We start from the raw sequence: 19,520 nt of genomic DNA, 5'->3' as shown, positions 1-19,520 counted from the left end.
CGTACGCACGTTTGGCCGCTCCGATCAGAATAACCTCCTATGTGCGGAGTGCGCCAATGTTGTTTTTTACCCGTGTGGCGGGTCAGCTTCTGAGTGCTCCCTATGCCTCCCTCCTCCCTGCTGCGGCTGCTGTCTCTTTGTGACATGTAGAAGCAGCCTCTGGCAGGCAGGGGGAGCAGCTCCTCTCAGGTTGATGTCATAACATACAGCCTCAGAGGGAGAGACCGATGGAGGAGCAAATCGGCGCTGCGGCTAACTACAAAGTGAGTAGTGGGGGCAGGGGCTGCCAGCAGTTCTGGCATAATTGTATCTGCACACTGGCTGGGCTTGTGCCTGCAAATCTGCGATGTCTGCAGACTATGTGTGTGTGGAAGGCTGGAGGGGATCTCTGAATGTAATGATTGCTGCCTAGGGGGGAGGGGGGACTGTGCTTGAGGGGGTCTCAGATTGTGTGTTGTTCTGTCTATGAGGGGCTATGTTGATTATATTGGGGGGGGGGGCTGTGCTGTGCTGACTATGGGGGGCTCTGCTGTCTAACTAAGGTGGGGTTATGATGACTATGTGAGGCTGTGCTGTGTATGGGGAGGCTGTGCTGTCTATGGGGGGCTATGCTGTCTATGGGGGGATGTGCTGTCAATGGGGGGCTGTTCTGACTATGGAGGGGGCTCTGCTGTCTATGTGGGGCTATGCTGTCTATGGGGGGTTCTGCTGTCTATCTATGGGAGGGCTGTTCTGACTATGGGGGGGCTCTGCTGTCTAACTATGGTGGGGCTATGATGACTATGTGGGGCTATGGTGTGTATATGGGGGGCTGTGCTGTCTATATGGGGGAGCTGTTCTGACTATGGGGGTTCTGCTATCTAACTATGGAGGGGCTATGGTGTGTATGGGGGGCTGTGCAGTGTATGGGGAGGCTGTGCTGTCTATATTGGGGACTGTTCTGACTATGGGGGGGTTCTTCTGTCTAACTTTGGTGAGGCTATGATGACTATGTGGGGCTATGGTGTGTATGGGGGGCTGTGCTGTTCCTAGGGGGGTTGTGTTGACTATGTGGGGCTATGCTGACTATGGGGGGCTATGCTGTCTAACTTTGGAGGGGCTCTGCTGACTATGTGGGGCTGTGCATTCTATGAGGGGTTATTCTAGCTATCTATGAGGGTGGGGGGCAGTTATTATTGGTTCTATAACCACCTATTTGGAACCCACTTTCAAAATCCTGCGTTTGCCACTGGAAGGACAAGTGGCTCCTGTGTGCAGAGAAGAAGGACCAGTGGCGGCACCTGTATGCAGAGGAACTGATGCACGGAAGCTGCATCTATGTACAGGAGGAGCAGGAGTCCCGGCAGCGCTGCATGTGTGTGGGAGAGTAGGCCCGGTGACGGCTCCTGTACAAGGGAGAACAGAGGCCCAGCAGTGTGAGAGCAGGAGACATGGCAGCGGCAGCAAGGAGTGGGACTTCTCTGGCGCTGGTAAGAACATCCCTTGGTGAATAACTTATACTTTCAGGCGGATGGATTGGTGCAGAGATGGAAAATTAGGAAGTACAGATGGAGCTGGCCTCTTCTATCCCCGGCACTCGCCAGATCCCTTGCGCTGATGGCGCCGGCGATAGAGACTGGGACGCGCGTGCGTCTCACGCGCATGTGCGCATCCCAGAATCGCGGCTTGTCTCCGCTGCCCAGACGCTGCCAAGTTTGGGGGGAGGGGTGGCGAGGGGGACCGGTGGAGATAGCGGGGGAGGCATCGGTGATCCCCGCCGAGCTCCGTTGCGGGACTTGGCCGTCTGCGTGGATGGCAGTAGAAACTCCATCTGTACAGCCTGGCTTTCCCTTTTGACTCTATTTTTTTTCCCTCTCCTACCTGTCTCTCCAGTCATCCATCCCCCCCATGGTCCCCCTCCCTTTCCTGCGCTCCTCTGCTCTCTCTCCTTCTCCCCAAAGCTCCTCCACCCCCATGCCCCCCCAACCCACCCCCTCTTTCTCCTCTCCTGATCCTCTCCCTCCTCTCTCTCTTGTGCTACCTTGCTCTCTATCCCCTGCTCTCCCTTGCTGTCCTTTCTTTTTTTTTACCTTCCTCTCTCCCCTGCGCTTCATCGCTCTCCTCTTTTTTCCCTCCCTCTCTACCTCACTCTCTTTTCTCTTTTTCTCCCTCTTGTGCTCCCACTCTCTTGCTCCCTTGCACTCCCTCCTCTCTTTTTCTCCCTCCAATGCTCCTCCACCCCCTCTTTCTATCCCATGCTTTCTCACCCTGTCCTTTTTTCTCTCTCAATCCTCTCACTCCCACTATCACACTCTCAAAATGTCTGTCTCTTTCTCTTCACCACCTCCATACTATTGCCTAAGGGTGGGGGTGATGGGCAGAATTTTTGCCTAGGGTGACAAGAAACCTTGAACCCTGGGCATTATATGTGTGTGCGACACTACAGGGGGTAATATGCAATGTAAGTAGCGCTACAGGGTGCATTATGTGTAAGTGGCACTAAAATACCATGGGAGTGTGCAAAATGTATAATTACGCCATTGCATGTATAGCATTACCCTAAAGCATTATGCTGTGTAGCATGTGCAACAGGCATTACGGTGTGTGGCATGAAGTTACTTAAGCATTATGATGTGTGGCATAATGTCTACTAGACATTATCGTGTGGGTCATAATATGTCATGAGCCCTACGATTTGGGAAAATTCTGTAATGGGCATTAAACCATCATTACTATACGAAGAAAAAATGACAGTGGGGGGGGGGGGGCGCCGAAACATACCTCTGCTCCGGGCACCATGTCACCTAGCTACTCCTCTGCCCCCATTGAGCCCTCCACATCCCAGTCTAGAACTGGATGGGGTAAGCAGGCTATTTCCAATGCAAAGAGCTATTGTTAAAAAAAAAGCAGCGATTTCTCTGGAACATTAATAAGGACTGTGCCAGGACAGGAAATGTCAGTGACCCCTATTGCCATAACAATCAGCAGCACCAATACAGGATTTTACACTCCCAAGGACATTGGTCCTGATTCACCTGCAAAGTTGCAGATAACAGGGAGTAGATAGCCGCCACCCAGACACCTGCATGATTGGCGGTAGCGGCTGTTTGATGGAATCCCACCCATTGGGGGGCGCGTCTGGTACTTCAGCACTTAGAGGCGCGTCTAGGGGCTGATGTACCAGACGCGCCCCCCAATGGGTGGTATTCCATCAAACAGCCGCTACCGCCGATCATGCAGGTGACACAGCGGGAAGTAAGTGACGTTACTAATGAGCGCAAAGCCGTCCCAGCGGGCTGCACCGGAGCACGGCTGGTAAGTGTCTTTAATCTCCTCACTATGTATTTATGCAGGACCTGTATCACAAGCCCATTGTATGCCACTGTTCTTGAGAAAAGTCGATGAGACTGAAACGTTGAACGAGATACCCTGTGTGGAACTTATTTCTTGTTATACGTCCTGTGAGTGCCGCCGTCCCCACCTCTCTCTCTATATATATATATATATATATATATATATAGAGAGAGAGAGAGAGAGAGAGAGAGACAGAGAGAGAGACAGAGAGAGAGAGAGCAAGAGAGAGAGACAGAAGTGATATAGATGGCTTTCAATTATTGGATTTAAACTTGCAGTGTAGGAAAGGTGCCCCCTTGGGAGCAGGAGCCCGGCGGCGGATGACTACATTGTCTCCCAGAGTTCCGCCTCTGGAAGTAGGGAAATACAGTATGCTGGCACACTACAGCTATACTTAAAAGAGACAGGTGTATGTTATTTTTCCCAATGTCAATTTTGAAATTGTTGATTTCTATGTTTCTTATCAGATAGATTGCTTAGGCTTCCAAATATGTGCATACAGTATGTACAGTTCTGGATGCGCCTACAGAGACAAGCATCTAACCACAGGGGCAGAACATTAAATGCATCTGTTTAAGATAACATGCACAAAGAAATGTTTGTCAGGGACAACATTTGCATTTAGACATACAGAACTCTACGAGGCAAGTTTATTTGTGGAACATAGCCTTTACCCCATCTGCCTGCTTGGCTCACACCTCCACATAAGAAATTGCTTTATAGATATAATCTATAAATGGTTTAGACAGTCTTACCCCTGCTCCGCCACAGAGTTCAAAATTAATCCTTTTCCCAGTCAAAATCTTCCAGTAAGAGTGTGATGAGTCAGAGACTCGTCATAGTGTAGATGTGTAAGTTTGGGTGAGATTTGCAATAGTAATAGGTTTTTCAACTGCTGCAGCTGCACGATATGCTAATGACTAGTAACAGGAAAGAGGGGGGTGGTGGTGTGTGTGTGTGTGGGGGGGGGGGGGTGTCTACAACATTCCAATACCTTCCAAGTGCACAAAAATCTCATATTCCATAAATAAGTATATATATATATATATATATATATATATATAATCACTACAAAAGGTATGCTTCTGTTATGTGTTTCAGAGTCACCAATATTCTGAAACGTCTTGTATTATTCCTCACATTTTGGCAGTTAGAACACATAGTTTCAGCCTTCAAACATAACTCCTTCTGACAGATCAGACAATAAAGCAGGCTTATTGCTCTCTCCCTATTCTTCATGACCCATGTCTCTCAGGTCTCTCTTATTGGTGATGAGGCTGATGCTCACAGGAAGGAGGAGAGAGCAGTTTGTAGTCGCTCACACAAAATTAGCCCCCCCAGCCCCCTCCTGCAGAATGGAGAATATAAAAGGCACAGCATGGCAGAGAACCCACACAAGCTGGGGATCAGGGAGAACAAGTAAAACCAGACTAATTACAGAGCAGAATTACTAAGACAACGGGAAGGAAGAGGGGAGAAGAGAGAAGATAGTGTACAGGAACTCCAATCCACAGACAATGTAAGTACTTTTTCCTCAGTGCTGCTATACAACTTTCAGGACTGAGCTGTCCTTGGTGCTGAATCCTGTTATACTCAGTTGTGATGGTCAGTTACTGCTAAGTTCGTTGAGGGCTTATATTTTTGCTATATCCTCATTCTTTTCTGTATGGTTGTGTGTGGAATCATTAAACACAGAACTGTAGACTTATATTGCGGAACTTAAAATGCAAACTGACTGCTCCTGTTTAATTCTTTTGCAAATGCTTTGGGGCTTGGTTCTGTGTCCACCACTGCCTTATGCTTACATGCAAAAAAAATGAGTGATTAGTCTAACACAGCTTAGTACATCTGGCCCATATTGATGCTTTAGATGTAGCAATTTGAAATGATTTTTTTTTCACAAGAGTCATAGATAAAGTTGTACCTCTATAGTCAGACACCTATAAAGTGCTAAATAAAGTGAGGGTGTACTTAACCCTTTGAGTGCCAAGTGAATTTGTCAAAATTGGTGTGAAAACTGCCAGGCAGACCTTTTTATTCATCACAACGACCTGTCATGTTTACCTTATACAGAAAATATGATCTTTTTTACACAAAGTGTTTTATTTGAATTTATATAACAAATGTGAGCGACGCTGGCATATTTAATGGGTATTTTGCACACATCTCCTAGAGATGTTGGCACTCAAAGCGTTAAACAACATATATTTAATTTTAGACTTTTTTTCAGAGCATGCTTATACTGTTTTTACCTAATCGCTATTATTATTGCTTTTCATTATACAACATGCCATGTTTTCAGGTCTTAATGGTTTGCGTGTCAATATTTTCAGATGCAGGGAAGTATGAGGTTGTGGATGTCAGTGCTGACTATATGTCTGTCCTTGCTGATCTGCTTGGGGACATTTGCAGAGGCTTATCCATCAAAACCAGATAACCCCGGAGACGATGCACCTGCAGAGGATATGGCCAAATATTACTCAGCACTGAGGCACTATATAAACCTCATAACAAGACAAAGGTAAGACAAGCTCATTCCGTGTTGGACCTGTGGGGTTCATTATACACTGAAGTCAATTGTTTTGCGGTATACGGTATTAGTGTGAACAGTGACATTAAGGGATTTAATAGAGCATTGAAAACAATTTCCTACAAGAGATCAGCAATGTAATTGGCTCATTAGTTAATTGTGCAGCACATTAATTAAAATCACCATGAGGTCCAATTTTATTGCAGCAGTTCAGTTGCAAAAAAAAACAACAATTTTTAAATGTGTTTAATTAGTTTCTCACATCAGCATGGATACAATGGGGATTTAAAACCTATTGCTTGTATAACAGCAACGTAAGAAAGTGCATTTTATAAGAAGAAAATGTGTTGGCACCAAAGGGTACAGTGTCATACATTATCATACTTCTACACAGACATTTCTGAGGACTTAGTTGAATGATAATTGATTGCACATTATTGATTGTCACAGCACAAAGTGTTTCTGTAATACACACATTCTCCAAATTTAGACGTAAGCTTATAAGAGATAACCCTTTCAGTGCCAACACCTCTGTGAGAGATGCACAAAATATCTGATAAAAATTCCAGCGTCACTCACATTTGTTATATAAATTCAAATAAAAAAATGTCCAAAAAAAGATTATTTTTCCTATATAAGGTAAATTATTCAGGTCATTCTGATGAATTAAAATGTTTGATTGTCAATTTTCACACTTTTTTTTTACAAATTCACTTGGCACCCAAAGGGTTAATAGATTGCAGACTAGCCTAGCCAGGGTGCAATAAAGTCTGCTTCATCTGTTTACTCAGAAAGCATACTAAAAATAGAAAACAACTAAATAAGGTAACATAACTAGCAGTGATCTAAGTGTTAGGTGTGGTAGATACATTACAATAGTTATTTTCACCTCAAAACATGTGTTAGGGTAAGCTTGTTTCAGCTACAATTAAAATCTTCTTTGACAAAAGCTTGTCAAGAGATAACATTTTCACAGATAAACTACCAAATAATCAGCTCCTAACTGTCATTTTATAAGCACAGTCTGTACAATGTAAATTAGAAGCGGATTGGTTCGTACTTTACCTCTCACGCTCTGTTCAAGCTTTGATAAATGCTTCCCCCAAAATATATATTTTATGACTATTATGTCATTTTATACGCAGTTCTCTTTGCCTTTTTGCGTCTAACGTCTTTCAAAAACTTTCTGATTTCATTATTTTGATTTCGGAATAATTCATCTGAGTAAAACGAGTCTTGCTAAGAATTGGTTAGGAATCCAAAATGATTAGTGGAAAGTGATGAGGCGAAGCAAGAGATTTATGTATTGTGACACACTGCCCACGAAACACTGCTATGCGTTGATTATAAACTTACAAAATGGCACGTACTGGGAAATCCGAACTGCCCGAGAGCACAGAACATATAAAGAATTCATCTCCGGCTCTAAACTAAGCCTTTTTTCACCCAAAATCTGCAAGAGATGACAGAGTAACCCACTAGATGCTAATAGTTCCTTAGGGCATTTAACACCAAGCAGAATAGCCAGCCAAAAACTCAGAAGACACACACACACACATACACACACACACACACACACACAGTGTGAGTGGAGTTGAGTGGCGTAGTTAAATTAAACCAGTTTAGTGTTCAAACCAGTGGAATGGCATTAATTGTACAGGTAAATACGTAAATGTTATCAATGTGAAGTCCAGTGACATGCAAAGTACCAGCATACATGAACAGACTCCAAATCTTTGTATCTAAGTAACATATTTGAGTATTTGCTGAAACGACGTGATAAATGTTTTCACTTGTTTGTCATTTGCACATGTTCTAACCCCAGGGAAAATCAGACTATCTCCTAGATGTATTATATAACCACTGATATTGCATTGTTATATGGATTGCATCAAACTAAAAATCGGTCACGTGAATTAACAATAATTGCGTTAAGACATTTCTTTTGCTGCAATATATTTCTTAGTGTTGAAAATAATTCATTTACATACTTAATTAACATATTACAGTAGCTCTCAAATAGTTTTATTTTGCAGCTGGGAGAAAACGAAGCCTATGACTATAATTATCTTTTATATAATTACCATATTACAATATGTCTTGGGAACACACTGCATGTACTGCAGTATAAGCTACTTCGGGGCAAATGTATTAAGCCTGGCGAAGAGATAAACTGGAGATAAAGTGGAAAGAGATAAAGCACCAGCCAATCAACTCCCAACTGTCATATTTCAAACACTGCTGATTGGCTGGTGCATTACCTCCTTTCACTTTATCTCCAGTTTATCTCTTAGATAGGCTTAATACATCTGGCCCAACGTTACGTATATATTTGAGATTATGCATTTTAATCAGATAGGTGAAAACTCTATAATATATTTACCTTGATGGTTAAACTTTTTACCATAGATCAAACCCTTGTTGTAAAATACCAGTGACAGATCTTCTCAGCTAGATATTTGGCAACCAATGGCAGATGTGGGCTACAGTATAATATAATCCTGTAGATTAAACACATACAAACATCAAAGAGGTGGCATCACAGACAAATATGGAGGGGGCATTAAAAAAAATAAAGAATGACTCAGGTTATATGCAGCTACCACTGAATAATAACATGTCATATAAAAATTACACGTGTTCGTAAATGATACAATATGGGATACATTTACTAAAGTTTCTAAAAATGAAAAGGGGTGACGGTAACCATAGCAACCAGATTCTGTCTATCATTTCTCTATTGCATCCTAGAAAATGATGGACAGAATCTGATTGGATGCTATATGTGTTGTCACCTATTTTCTTTTTTTATAATCTTTAGTATATTTACCCTTATGTCTCCTAAAACAATAGCTAGTAAGAAGCTAACAAATGAATAAAGATACCAAATAGTAACGATGTATAAATGATTATAAAACGGGTCTTTGTTTGAGAGACCACAGAGACATCTTTGTACCTTATTGCATCACTCCGAGCTTATACCTTTAAACTTTACTTAGAGGGCAGCTGTATTGAAACGCCTTTTATATTTCTATTATATTCGGTTGGGTACTTGTGTAGTTTCATGGCGCCCGATATATTGATGCGATCCGAGTCGATTTTTTTACCTGTTCGTAACTCCACTATCCACTACGCATGGAGTCGATTTTATATAGTGTGGCGAGCGCAGCGATTACTGCGCTCGCAGTTTTTACTGCGCTGTGATTGCTGCGTTCACCATGCTTTATATATAGTGGGGTTATGAACAGGTAAAAAAAATCGCCTCGGATCGCATCGATATATCGGCTGATATCGCATCCAATATATTGACCGATATCGCATCCGATATATAGGGCGCCGTGAAACTACACAAGTACCTTCGGTTGTATAATTGGTTATGTTTGGATGTGAGTGCATATACAGTAGTTATTAAAGGTGATTTACAATTGCCCCACGCACACACACGCACACACTCTCTCACACACACACACACATTAGTATAGATACAGATAGATTCACGCTCATTAGATTCAGCGCACGACATCGCGATTGAGGCGCACATGAGACGCTTGTACATCCCACTTGCAGCAATGGACGCATGAGTGAGTGAGTGAGACGCTTGCTCGTCCCCATCCCGGCCAGTGGGTCGCCTTGACGCACTCTCTGGGCAATTGAGCGAGGACCCATTTGTATCTAAATTAATATGTTGTACTATGGAGTTTAACATCCCGAAAAGAATGGCCAAATGGTACATATATTTTTTTATGATGAATGGATGGTTAGATAGATCTACTTCATACTAGACACTAAACTATACAATCCTGCACACAGAACATACAACTAATATACCGATATAGTTATTGCTAGTGTATTTGTTCACATTGCCATTTATTCATGCTACAGTACACTTTACTTATTTAAACTACTCAGCAATGTAAACTACTCAGCAATGTAAACTACTCAGCAATGTCGCTGCAGTGATGCAGACTGTTACTAATGAATTGTCATCTCATTGACAAATTGATAAGTCATTACAAAGAATGCAATAATGTATGACAATGCTTTATACATTTATATTGTTATTATTATTATTATTATTTAGTACGTGATAATATGTTATGAATACATTAGAAACAGACGAAATAATAGCTTTGCAAAAATGGCATAAGAAAAATTATATATTATTTAGGAAATATTAATATAAAAAATGCTGGAAAATGAAATAGAATATACTGTAGCGAGTGGTACACAGTATATCCACGTAATACTGTACACAGCACAATCGTTATGACACACTGTAGGGCTTAACTGGTCTTCTTATTACACTGGCAGCTGATGTTTCTCCTATGCGAAAACAAATTGAATAAGTTAATTGAACCAATTAAAACAGAATAATGTGATGATAATGTTTGTCTTATTTTTGAATATTTTGAACAAGTTCTTCATTATCCCATTTTACATATTATCCTTCCTTTGGTGCTAAAAATTCTAATTAAAAAATTGTATCTTGCCCCAAGATTATTCTTATGTTGATTAAATTCAATGTGTGATAACCAATGGCACAAATCCATTATTTTATCACGTGAGTAACATTATACATGAGTTGTGGAGAGACATTTTGTTGCACGGTCTGCTCGGTTTCGTATTTCTGCAGATCATACAAACTAACATTAATGATAATAATACAGTATAATAATATACTGCCGACATATTTTAATTCTCATTTCTATTTGGCAGATATGGAAAGAGGTCAAACCCTGAAGCAATGCTTTCAGACCTTTGGTGGAGAGAAAGCACGGAAAACATTCCTCGATCTAGGTACGCAGTGTTTTCATTGGCCATTTGTTGTTATATATTTATATACTGAAAATCAATGGAAATAATTGTAATTGCTTTTAAAAATCCAGATGTCTTCAACCACAGTGCTAACATAAAGGGCGGTATTCAATGAGGCTGATTCGCCAGGTTTTTATGGCGATTTTGTGCTGTAAGGCGAATTTCTGACTAAAACGGTGAATCACCCTATTCAATGACCAGATGGCGAATACATTTCAAGGTTTTTTTCGCCATGATTCACCGAGTAGCAATCGCTATCTTTTTATGGTGAAGTGGAAGGTGAACTTTTAAAATAAAGTGTTTTGTTTTTTACAATTGGTGTCAAAAAATCTGGAATTTTATTCTGAGGAGGGGCATGCTATTTTTATTCATGTGCTGTAAGCACATGAATATATATTTAATTAAAAAAAAAATATTTTTACACAGACCAGCCAGCAGGGGGCCGGAGCCGAGCCGCTCATTAGATATTCATATATTCACTTCACCCGATCATTACATATGCATGATCGAGTGTAGTGAATATACCCGATCCCCTGCTGGCACCCCCGGGGGGCAGCCTGTGCTGCCTGGCACCCGGGGAGCCCACCTCCCCCCCACAAACGTTCTGTGGCAAGCAGGGAGACTTCCATTTCCCTGCCTGCCACCGACCTCAGGCTCCCTGCGGCGTCCGCCGCAGGAGCTCAAATTCGCCGGTCAGGGGCAGCAAACCCCTGACTCGTTGAATACCGGAGCCGGCAAGGCTCCGGAATGCAGCGAGCAGTGGCGAATGTGCAGCGAATCCTAAACAGGATTCGCTGCACGTCGCCGGTATTCACATTGAATACCGCCCAAAGTGAGATTTGGTATAAGTTAAATGTGGGTGTCTCACTAGTTGGATAAGCAATTTCTTCCATAGTGGAACACCCAGTTTAGGACCAGACTTTGGAGGACAGCAGCAAAGATCTGTTTAAGAAATTCACTTAGAAAACTTAATTATAGTTGTCATTTTGAGATAAAATGTTTCCTTAACCCTTTGAGTGCCAAGTGAATTTGTTGAAATATATAATTTATATAACAAATGTGAGCGACGTTGGCAATTTTAGCGGATATTTCGAACTTCTCTCGCAGAGATGTTGGAACTCTAAAGGGTTAATACTGCAATCTACCCATATGTCAAATGTTCATAGCAACGCCAGGATAGATGATCACCATTAGTTACCTACAGTATTTAGATAGACCAATGCATATGAACATCCTGGAGAAACATCCAAGTATTTATATTAATAATGATTCTGTTAGTTGGTGTTCTGAATGTAATATGAAATGCCTGAAATTACGTACAGTACCTTATTGTCAAGCATTTCGAAAGAAATCATTTTCAGTGGTGTTCTTACCAGCATACTGTGGGTGAGATGTATGAAGCAGTGAAAAGAGTGAAGTGAGCGAGGGGAAAACTTGCACATGGCAACCAATCAGCTGCTACGTACATTTTTTTTAGAATGTACTTGGAAAATGATACCTCAAAGCTCATTGGTTGCCACGGTCAACCTCTCCACTGGTGCATGCCACAACTCTTGTCACTGCTTCCTACATCTACTACAGCAAAATATAAGATATTAGCACTGATATGGACAAATATCATGTAAAGGTCTAATTTGGGTGCACTTCGGGGTTGATGTTTTTATGTATGCAAGTTCCCAGGGCCTGATTAAAAGCTTCCAGGTACCCTAGGCTAATACACATGTAGCTCCCCTTGTAATGCTGCTATACACAAGTGTATAGGCACTCAGGGACTCGCCAGTCATACTGCCCATGTGCAGGTTATACAACTGTAGGATCTAATGCTTGTGGTGTGTGAAGGAAACATTGGCTATAGGCTGCCCGGCTGGCGCTGTAGCACAATGTACATAAAGTAATGGTTCCATTAGTAAGTTACATTGGCAAAGCCATCTGGCAGTCACCGTAAGAACTTCACCCCTTACAGTACATTGGAATGGGTGATAGCTAACAAGCATGGAAAAATTAGGATTTTTTCATTTTGTCGGCTGTCACCTGCAATGCTACAGATGAGCTGGCGCAGGCTGGCGGACAGGATCTCCAACTGACGGGGACGCGTGAGCATCTCACACGCGTGTGAGACACTCCCTCGTTCAAGTCAGCAAGGCAGTAGGGAACGGCTTTCCTGCCTTTCTCCGCTTCAGGGAGATGGGCAGGGAGTGGGGGTAGCCAGTGCGGGCAGGTGACTCAGACGGAACGGGGTGTGGGCACGTCTCGTGTGCGCGCGCCCTTCTGTCAGCTGGTGCAAGGTGGTGGTTAGTGATTCTATCTCCAGGAGCTGCTCCATCGAGATCTGCTCCATCTGTATGTATGCCACAGGATGTACACTAGATTTTGTAAATTTTAACTGGTTTATGACATCCTATCAGTGGTGGTTTTTACTGCCACTGTAGTAAAGCCAGATGCAGTCTGTGAGACTGCACTGGCTGCACTGTGACTGGCAGTGACTTCCTATTGGAAGTCCGACCTGCCAGTCACCAAGGCAGCCCATAGAAGTTGGCCGCATGCGCAGTACATATGTTTGTACTGCACATGCGCCAGTCCTGGCGTCTGTCATCATAGAACATGTGCCGTGGACTGGGAGGAGAGCGGTGGCGACAGGGAGAGGGGGTGCCTGCATCGCGGTACCGCTGCGGCCAGAGGCAGTCCCCCTCCCCCAAGAAGGTAGGAGCCGCCACTGCATCCTATACATAATATTCTTGTACTTAAGAGAGAAAATCAAATGGAATGCATGTATTCTGGCATATAAACTCAGTTAGCCATGGTCAGCAAATAAGATGGACTCTGAAATGGGATCAGAATAAGATGAAAACCGCTATTACCACAAGGAATGAGCGCTGCAGGTTACAGACATGCTGAATGTTAATGGATTGTGCAGTCACTTCATTTACCTTTTTTACACGCATTCATTTCTTCAAGGCTGCAAACAGAGATAACCAATATGCCATAAGAGGAAAAAAAATCATAGATAATGTGTTTTTTATAGTAAAAACATCTTATTTATGGTGTCCAAAATACTATTTTTTTCGTACCAGCACAAGATGAAAAAAAAAAAATCAATGCTAATCGAATTTGGGGAAAAAACGATTTAAATGGAGATAAATGTTTCAATTTTATTCTAGCATATGATATGTTTGATTTATTAGATTCCTGAATACATGCTCATTTTTACACCATGTTAATTTACTCCAATATTTGTGTTATAGTATTAATGATTGGTTTTATATAAAACTAGTATATCTATTCCTCTGATCATCTCAAACGTAAATATATATATAATGCCCATTCTCTTACACACTAAGGGGTTTATTTACCAAAAAGGTAATTCTTTTGAAGATGGGATGTTGACAATAACAACCAATCAGTATCTACTTCTCATTTATTTAGCACCTTCTAGAAGATCATAGATCTGAGGGCCAGATGCACTAAGCTTCATAAGTGATCAAATGGAAAGTGACAAACAGCCAGCCAATCAGCTCCTGCCTGCCATTTTTCAAACACAGTATGTGACATGACAGATAAGAGCTGATTGGCTGGCTGTTTATAACTCTCCATTGTATCACTTTTCGAAGCTTAGTGGCCCTCAGTTTGAAAAATGTCAGGCAGGAGCTGTTTGGTTGGTTGTTTATCACTCTCTATTTAATCACTTTTGATGCTTAGTGCATCTGGCCCAGAATCTGATTGGTTGCCCATAGCAACATTCCACCTCCAATAGAACTCCCATCTTAGTAATAAATCGCACAGGGCCTGATTGGGAAATGGATGGAAATTCAATGCTGCTTGTAAGACGTTTTACATTTCTGTCCGCTCTGAAGGGACAGGGGCTCCTCCCACGTGGGCGACCCCCATAGAGGCACAATAGAATAAATGGCGAGTGCAGAGAGCCTGCAAGGGGCTTTGTTGTACTCATCCCCGGCATTCAGGATTTTGATGTCAGACTAATGACTATCGGTATCCTGACTGTCGGTGCGCTATATACCACCCCATAAAATGAGGGCAACCTCTGTCCACCATGTCCAGGAATGCAGGCCTGCACCTGCCCCTTCACACCTACTCAATGCCACTGTCTGCAAATCAGGTGGAGCAGGGACACTTTAAGAAATGAGGAGGCCCACATGCAGCAACCTCCCTCCAGGCCACCGCCTCTCTGCTGGCTGTAGATTCCCATTAATCGTGAATCTGTGGGCTGTCCCACTCCTGCAATAAATTCTGAATAAGGCATAATGGGGCAGATGTATTAAGCCTTAACAAGAGATAAATGCAAGTTTGATAAGGAGAGATAAACATCCAGCCAATCACCTGCCAACTGCCATGTTACAGGCAGCATTTGAAAAAAGTCAGTAAGGAGCTGATTGGCTGGACGTTTATCTCTCCTTATCACACTTGAATTTATCTCTTGTTAAGTCTTAATACATCTGCCCCTAAATACCATGTAAACTGCCATATTTACTGGGATGAGGGGTTAAAGTGAGGGGGAACGGGGTGGAACTGAGTTCCACCACCTCTAATGGTGAGGTGGAACATTTTTCACCTCCACATTGGTCCTGCACAGTAATTCTCATGGAAAAGCATTCTAGTCTACAGGGGGATGCCAAAAACCCTACCACTAGCCCTGTCTCTGCCTAATGGCGGTAGGTGAGGGGTGTAAATAGGTGGCATAGAGAAATGAGTTCCCCCACCTCTGCATGACCACTTTATGCCCTGACTGGGATACACACATATCTGAATCAAAATGAATGTATTGATCCTTATTTTGGATCATAAAGAATCCTATAGTACTTTTTAGTTTTACACTATATGGTTATCCCATTCTCCAGTAACATCCAGGAGACTCCTGCGTCTAGATTGCAGAGAGAACACGTGCAATATTTCACCCATAGGGGCATTTACCGGATAGGGAAGATGGCAGGATCAGGCCACAAATCACGTCAACGAGCACCCCACACATCATTGACTGGTACAATTAGCATAATAAAATGCACTGCTCACCCACTTGGTGCAAATGACATAATGATGGTATCATTAAGTGATGCTGAATACAGTACCACTTAACACAGCTCGCCTCATAGGCCAGCATGGTCTATGTACTAGCTGATGCTGCACTGTCTACTCAGGCAACCACTACTCTAGTGACAGATAAAGTTTTAGCTTTGAAATGCCAATGTCTTAGTACTTAAGCATATTATATGGATTGCAGACACCATGGGCAGTTAAATCAAGATGTCAGGGATTGACACAATGTTCTCTTGCACTTATCTACCAATAATGCCTAGAAGGCGAAGCATGAAATTTAGAAGCATATAATCTTTATGCTGTTTTTAAAAGCGTTGATCTCTTTATCTCATGGTACACTACCGCTCGTTTCGCTGAGCTATCTGTAGAAGTTTAGCTACAGGAGAGTCTCCGTAAATTGAAACAGATATATAGCAAATTAACCAACATAAGGTCAGGTCCTAAAAACTGGATGTGGGTACAGTACTTAACTCTGTTTCTGCAGTCCTGCAGTAATAGGGAGGGGGAGCCTATGGGGTTCCTTTTGCGTCCACCACCGCCCTGCATGACCCCTGCCGATCTGCGCCGCCCCCCCCCCCCCCCCTCATCTCTGTCCAGGCAACATCTATGCTGTGCTGCCCAGATCAGTGACCTCCTCCTCCATGCTCCTCTTTTGGGTGGGAGGAGGCGGAGCCTGTCAGCCCCTGCAGACGTATGAGCAGGGGGCTTCCGGGCACAGCAGGGGTGGGGGGGAGCCCTTAGTGCTACTAATCACATGTGATATGTGATTAGTATCATTGCGTGTGGTGATACCAGGGATTCCAAACCACTCATCTCTGGTTAGAATGCAGCGGCTGCTCTTAGAGCATAACAAAGCCGCAATGTTTCCTGTCTCATCTATGAGAGGAAATAACGCGGCGTAGGTATCGCAGGATTGTTACGTGACGGGGGAAAGGTCTACAGTCAAAAGGTCGACATGGGGTTTTTCACAGTTTTTTGACCCGAATGTCGACAATCGACATGGACACTGAAATGTTGCACCGCGTCCCCTCGCATCCCCATGCTTCGGGCACACAATTTTGTTCTCCTACCCCGCCCTAGTGGATGGTAGGGCATGAAATACCTCCTGTCGGCACATGTCGGCTCAATAAACAGTGAAACACCCCATGTCCACATTTTGACTGTCGACCTTCCCTAGGTCGACCTACTGACCCTGTCAACCTAATGATCCTGTCGACCTAACCCATGTTGACCTTCAGTCATGTCAACCTTCCTGCATGTCGACCGTAAGTCATGTCAACCTTCCTGCATGTCGACCGTGTGGTCTCGACCTAATGCTTGTTGACCTAGTTGCTGATGGCCCAATGACCATATCCCCTAACTTGTGTTGTTCATTCTTCACAGCAAGAACAGTTGAGTATCTTCTATAAAATATATCATTTGTTGGGCACGATTCTTCAATCGGCAGAATGCTGTAGAATGTCTTAGTAATAAAACACATGAAATCTAGGAAAACGAATAAAGAACACAATCTGGAGAATAACGTTTTCATGTGTTATCTTACAGAGTTCTGTCTGCCATTTTTGGGTTGACAGATTATTGTTCCGCTTGTCACACTCCTCAATGGATATTGCTATAGGTTTGAGACAATGCAGTCAACCTGTCAGTTTAGGGAGCGTTTGTCCCAATGGCAGTTCCAATGAGTTTCCATTATCTAAGAAGTGTAATCTACCAAATATTGCTATAATGATAGTATCTCTTTTGTGTCCTCATTATCTTTGTGCTGCATGTTGTAGCAAAGACCGATAAGGTGGCTATTACTGTATGTATTTGTATTGTTATAACAAGTGAATTGAAGAATGTAGCATTTTTCCATGCATGCTGTAGGTCTGGTTCAGAAGCTCTAAATCTCAGTCCCACTATCCTAAGAACTTTTGGAATGAGCAAAGTGGAACATCAAGAGCCTGAATCTGAGCCGGAATTGCCTGCAGCTACTTTACTGTATATAGCAGGCATTCCCAACCACGGTCCTCAAGGCACACCAACAGTGCAGGTTTTAGTGATATCCAGGCTTCAGCACAGATGGTTTAATCAGAATCACTCAGGTACTAATTAAGTCACCTGTGCTCAAGCCTGGATATCTACAAAACCTGCACTGTTGGTGCGCATTGAGGGCCGTGGTTGGGAATGCCTGGTATATAGCCATGGCAGTCTGCTTACTATCTTATGCTAAAGGGATTATACTGTACTATCGATTATGCAGAGTGATAATATGTCTTCATGTAGATGGCGCCAGGGATACTGGGGGATTTGCTATGGCCATCTGAGTGATTGCCATCAATGGCGATAATGCAAATGGACATCGACGGTCGCTTACAATGTAAAATATGGCCATCGCTGGTTTCACCTATCGTTAGTCATACTTTTTCTATGACCTACTGACCTGTGGGCCAGTTAGATTGTGGGGGCGGGGCTTTAGGTGTGTCTGGAGCGGAGCTATGCTCCATGTCCTGGCACCTTGAGGGTAAAAAAACGGTTATGCTATGCCATCGATAGAGGGAAACCATCTGATTCTCCCCTATTGATGGCAAAACTATTCTAAATTGGCATAAACCATTGATGATTTGAATCATCGATGGTCGATGGCCATCCCTAAGGCAAGCATGATTTACTCATTTTAACTGTAGTTTTATACAGATATGCAATTGTCACAGAGTTGAAGGTATAACAGCCCCATTTATTTATAAATCAAGTTATGTGGCTAGAAAACATCTCACCTGCTATCACTAAGGCCTCAGAACTTACCATACCAAGAGATTAGTCAGACTCTGGTAATATAGGGGAAGTGGCCCAATGTGAGAAGCACCTTGTTGTAAGTACCAGGCCCCCTGAGGTTGTGAAATTAGGGAATATGGTTGCGCTTTCAAGGGAGTGTGGTTATAGCTATGGTAGTTCTGGAAGACCTCCAGTGCCCCAAGCAAGCCTATTCCTGGGTATCCTGTAACCCATACTCTTGTGCACAGTTACCTGGGGCCAGGCCTCTCGGCATCAGCCTCTATCTATCTCTGACCTTTGACCTTATACCTGAGCTGCCTGTAATCTTTTCTCATAACCTACGGTAGCATTTGTATATTGCATAAAACTGGCACCTGCACAGACTTTAACACAAAGTGGAATGCAAAGTAAGATAGAGAAACAAAGCTAAACAATATTACTTAAATACTTCCCAACATTTTGTAAACCGAACTCAAGACTCCTGCATATACTGTACATTCGGTGTGTGCATTTATTAAGGGGACATGACCTAGCAAAAGCAAGCGGCTTTGTGGAAATGCTGTGCCAGCTAGCCACAGCTCCCATTTTCTGTCACCATGGGGACATTATGGTTGCTTAATGTCATATAGCAACAAATAAGACCAACGGGATATTAGCATGTATAAAAAGGGTATGGAGACTCGGGACTTAAAAGTAATTATGCCACTGCGCAAAGCATTGGTTTGACCGCACATAGAATATAGAGTACAATTCTGGGCTCCGCACTACAAAAAGGACATCATAGAACTAGAAAAAATCCAAAGAAGAGCAACAAAGCTAATAATGGGAATGGAGAATTTAAGCTATGAAGATAGATTGAACCATTTAGGATTGTTTACACTAGAAAAGAGACGTTTAAGGGGGGACATGCTCAACATGTACAAATATATCAGGGGCCAATATAAGGAACTGTCAGGCTTTTTTCTGTAAGGATGGACTCTAGGACACATATGCATTTAGAGTTTAGGAAAGAAGATTTCGTTCCCTTAGAAGGAAACTT

The 19,520-nt window shown here is 42.8% G+C and overlaps 1 protein-coding gene across 1 annotated transcript in view; it reads left to right on the top strand.

Annotated features, from left to right (window-relative positions):
* The first annotated feature begins 4,694 nt into the window (after window positions 1-4,694).
* The window catches only part of NPY (neuropeptide Y), a 55,303-nt gene continuing 40,477 nt past the window's right edge, over window positions 4,695-19,520 (top strand). The window contains exons 1-3 of the mRNA XM_083189200.1: window positions 4,695-4,852; window positions 5,667-5,854; window positions 10,580-10,660. Coding sequence (XP_083045326.1) covers window positions 5,667-5,854; window positions 10,580-10,660 — 269 coding nt within the window. The 5' untranslated portion in view covers window positions 4,695-4,852. The remainder of the gene's footprint in view (window positions 4,853-5,666; window positions 5,855-10,579; window positions 10,661-19,520) is intronic.

Source organism: Crinia signifera, chromosome 5 (genome assembly GCF_055691185.1).
Source record: "Crinia signifera chromosome 5, ASM5569118v1, whole genome shotgun sequence".
Taxonomy (NCBI): domain Eukaryota; kingdom Metazoa; phylum Chordata; class Amphibia; order Anura; family Myobatrachidae; genus Crinia; species Crinia signifera.
The sequence above is the reverse complement of the archived record's forward strand: the minus strand, read 5'-3'. Positions and strand labels throughout refer to the sequence as shown.